Here is a 3,012-nt window from a genome sequence, read left to right on the forward strand (position 1 = left end):
CGAATTTATTTTCATCAAAGCCACAGATGACCATGTGATCGACAGTCGTGCAAAACTACATGATGGATTTTAGATTAATGGTAAATTCTTGGTTAAGAAGTTTTCACGCACAAAATATCCTTGAGTTCTAATAGGAGGAACTAATCATATGAAAGCAGCCTAGCCTCTCACATAAATTCAGAACAAAACAGAATAAAGAACAAGAAATCATTCACAGTGTTGAGATTTATGGAACTCACGTAACCAAATTATAGTTACAATAACTACTTACCTCAGATGTTTAAGGCAAACACACAGAATTGAGTATTAGAAAAATGGTGAAAGCCAAGCAATTCAAAGGACCTTTAAGAGAAAATATTGAAAACATTCACAAAGTTAATGCTCAGATATCCCAGAGACCCAAATATTAAAAATGATGCAGAACTAGAAGGTTCATTCAGCATATTACTGACAAGAAAAGGATGAAGCAAGAAGACAGCTTCTAGCCCATTATACCAATAAGAATGACTGATATCAGGGAACATTAAGAAGGAGGATGGGAAACTATCAAAATCAACATCAGCAATAGCTTGAAGCATGTGAATGAAAGTTCTACCTAAAAGAAAGAATGAACAACAAGAAGATATAGATTATGCAAAAGAAATCAAGCCTTGGATAATCTGTCTCCCAGCAATCTAGGGAAGTCTGTCATCAACTAATAAGAATTGTTCACATGAGCAATGAAATTCCATACTATATCACAAAAGGCTTTAATAACAAAACCTTATAATAAGATTCATTTCAACCTACTTTACCTCTACTTTCTTGTTACATAATAAAATTACTTAGTCAGAAGACTAACATTAGAACTTGCTCTACCGTAGAATATTATTACAAGAGTAAACAAAAGCATAGGAAAATTGGAATTCCCTATGTGATCGATTTGAATCTTGATTTCATTTCTTCTTCCTAGAAGTAAGAACAGTATACCTCCAACATGGGTCTCAATCAAGGCAGGCGAGGCAAACTATCCCAACTTCAAAGATCAAAAAAATATTATCGTGGTCGCGTCTATCTCTGCAATAACAAGAATTAAACCATGTGGGAACACGAAAAATCTATAGTTTGTCAAGTTTGACAAACGAAATCCATGAAATGTTTACATTAATGCACCGTCGTGTTTGGAATTCGATAGAAATTGCATTTAAATACGAGCAAGAAGAAAGTGTTTAAAGTACCTTGGCCGGAGAATCGGCGAGACGATAGGAATCAGCAGTAACTCCGACCAACCACAGTCCAGGAAACACGGTCTGAGAGATGACCAAGAAATTAGGAATCAGGAAAGAGAATCATGAAATAATTTCAATACCACCAAGCAGAAAAGAAATGGCAAGAAAATTTCAGAAAAAATCATACATCGAGTTGCTTCTGAACATTCTTAGGTCTCTTCTTCGGCCGCCGAGAAGGCCTAGATCCAGTCATGATGAATATATCTTCCTCAATCTCATCCCTCGACAGAGCGATCCAGAATTTTCTTTTATCCTTCTTTTCTATTCTATGCGACTCAGTAAATCCCCGCAACCGTAGCGATTTCGGCTGCGGATTCTCTCCTTGCTGAGATGCACCAGCAGGAGATGAAACTGCCCCGTCCATTTCTTGCAAGTCACCTCCATTCTTCAAATCACCATAACCTCTCAACGACGTCCCCTTCCGCGGTCTAAGATTCCAAGGCTTCTGCACTATCTCCTCCCCTTCAATCTCCTCACCTTCCCGCTTCTGCTCCTTAACAACTTCATCTCCAACCTCACCTTCAGAATGCTTCGCGAATTTATCTCCAAGTGAGCATGGTGAAAACGCCAATCTGTTCCGAACCGTCCGCGATCCAACTCGAAGTTGAGGTTTAGAGTCCGCTTCAGACTCCGGTTCAGAATGATCGACAGCAGGCGATGAGTCACCGCCGCCGCCGCCGATTGCCCGTCGAATGCGGTGATTGCTGTTGGTTTGGTTCTTCCCACCCCATTTCAGAAAAGGCAAAGCGAAGTTATGCAAAGGCTGAGACTTAACCGGACCTGTCGCCATTGGAAATCCAACAAAACAACGTCTACAATCTTCTACCTACAAAACGACGTAAGACGCAGAACACTTCTTCTTGAAACAAAACTTCACAATCTGTAACTACAAAAACGTTGTGAAGCGAACTTCTGTGGCTTGTAGAGATGAATGAGCTGGGAGAAGAGATAGTCGTCGGAGCTCGGAGGAGCTACCGTGAGCGGAGGAGAGGGAGAAAGAAGAAGAATGAGTTTGTTTCTTTTGGTGTGAAATGTGTTAATGGGCTCCGTGGTCACCGAACTTATACGAGAGATGAAGAGCCGAAGCGCGGTTCAGTTTGCGTCCACGGTTTTACGCTATGCTTAATTACGCATTTACCCCTTACCTTTTTTGCATTGATAGATAAAGGTGCCTCTGTAATTTATTGAATGATGCCACGATCATCCACGCCCTTTTCAGTAATTTAACCGCTTTTCTTTCATTAGTATTTATTTTTTAATATATCATTTTTATTAAATTACAAGTTTCTAAAATTTCAAATTTCTCTTGACAAATTTTTGGCTATTTACATAGTATAATAAAATCAACTAACCAAAATTTACAAAAATAATCAAATATCACGGATATAGACTTCGATTTGTATTATCATAAATAGGTTATGAAGCATTATTGGTTGGCCTCGTTGTAAAAAAAAAAACATAATCTCTAACTAAGAGATCATGGTTTAGTTATTAAGAATTATCGAGACACCAATGTTACACTTAAATTTGTATTTTGAATATATATTGATATACTACTTATATGCTCGAACAAATGAATTTATTAAAGGTATCAACATGCTAATGATACATCAATATTATGTACTTCAAATTAAGTTTGATTTTATGATGTGATATTTATCTAATAAACCAGTGTTATACTTGAGATCTTGTTTAGAATAAATTTCAATACGCTACTAATACACTAATGATTTAGTTGAAATTG

The 3,012-nt window shown here is 37.4% G+C and overlaps 1 protein-coding gene across 1 annotated transcript; it reads right to left on the reverse strand.

The window, feature by feature from the left end:
- Nucleotides 1-629: 629 nt before the first annotated feature.
- LOC103482589 (uncharacterized) lies at nucleotides 630-2,309 on the reverse strand. The gene is made up of 3 exons (XM_008438823.3): nucleotides 1,396-2,309; nucleotides 1,218-1,289; nucleotides 630-1,056 (listed from the first exon to the last, which is right to left on the reverse strand). The coding sequence occupies exons 1-3, from the start codon at nucleotides 2,056-2,058 to the stop codon at nucleotides 1,051-1,053; spliced, it is 741 nt and encodes a 246-aa protein (XP_008437045.2). The 5' UTR covers nucleotides 2,059-2,309; the 3' UTR covers nucleotides 630-1,050.
- Nucleotides 2,310-3,012: the final 703 nt, after the last annotated feature.

Source organism: Cucumis melo, chromosome 9 (genome assembly GCF_025177605.1).
Source record: "Cucumis melo cultivar AY chromosome 9, USDA_Cmelo_AY_1.0, whole genome shotgun sequence".
NCBI classification, from domain to species: Eukaryota; Viridiplantae; Streptophyta; class Magnoliopsida; order Cucurbitales; family Cucurbitaceae; genus Cucumis; species Cucumis melo.

What these genes read in the sequence shown, in the direction of transcription:
- LOC103482589 (XM_008438823.3), bottom strand. Translation starts at nt 2,058, where the DNA reads ATGGCGACAGGTCCGGTTAAGTCTCAGCCTTTGCATAACTTCGCTTTG. An exon ending in ATGTTCAGAAGCAACTCGAT is followed by an intron (nt 1,290 to 1,395) that starts GTATGATTTTTT and finishes GTCATCTCTCAG; the next exon opens with ACCGTGTTTCCTGGACTGTG.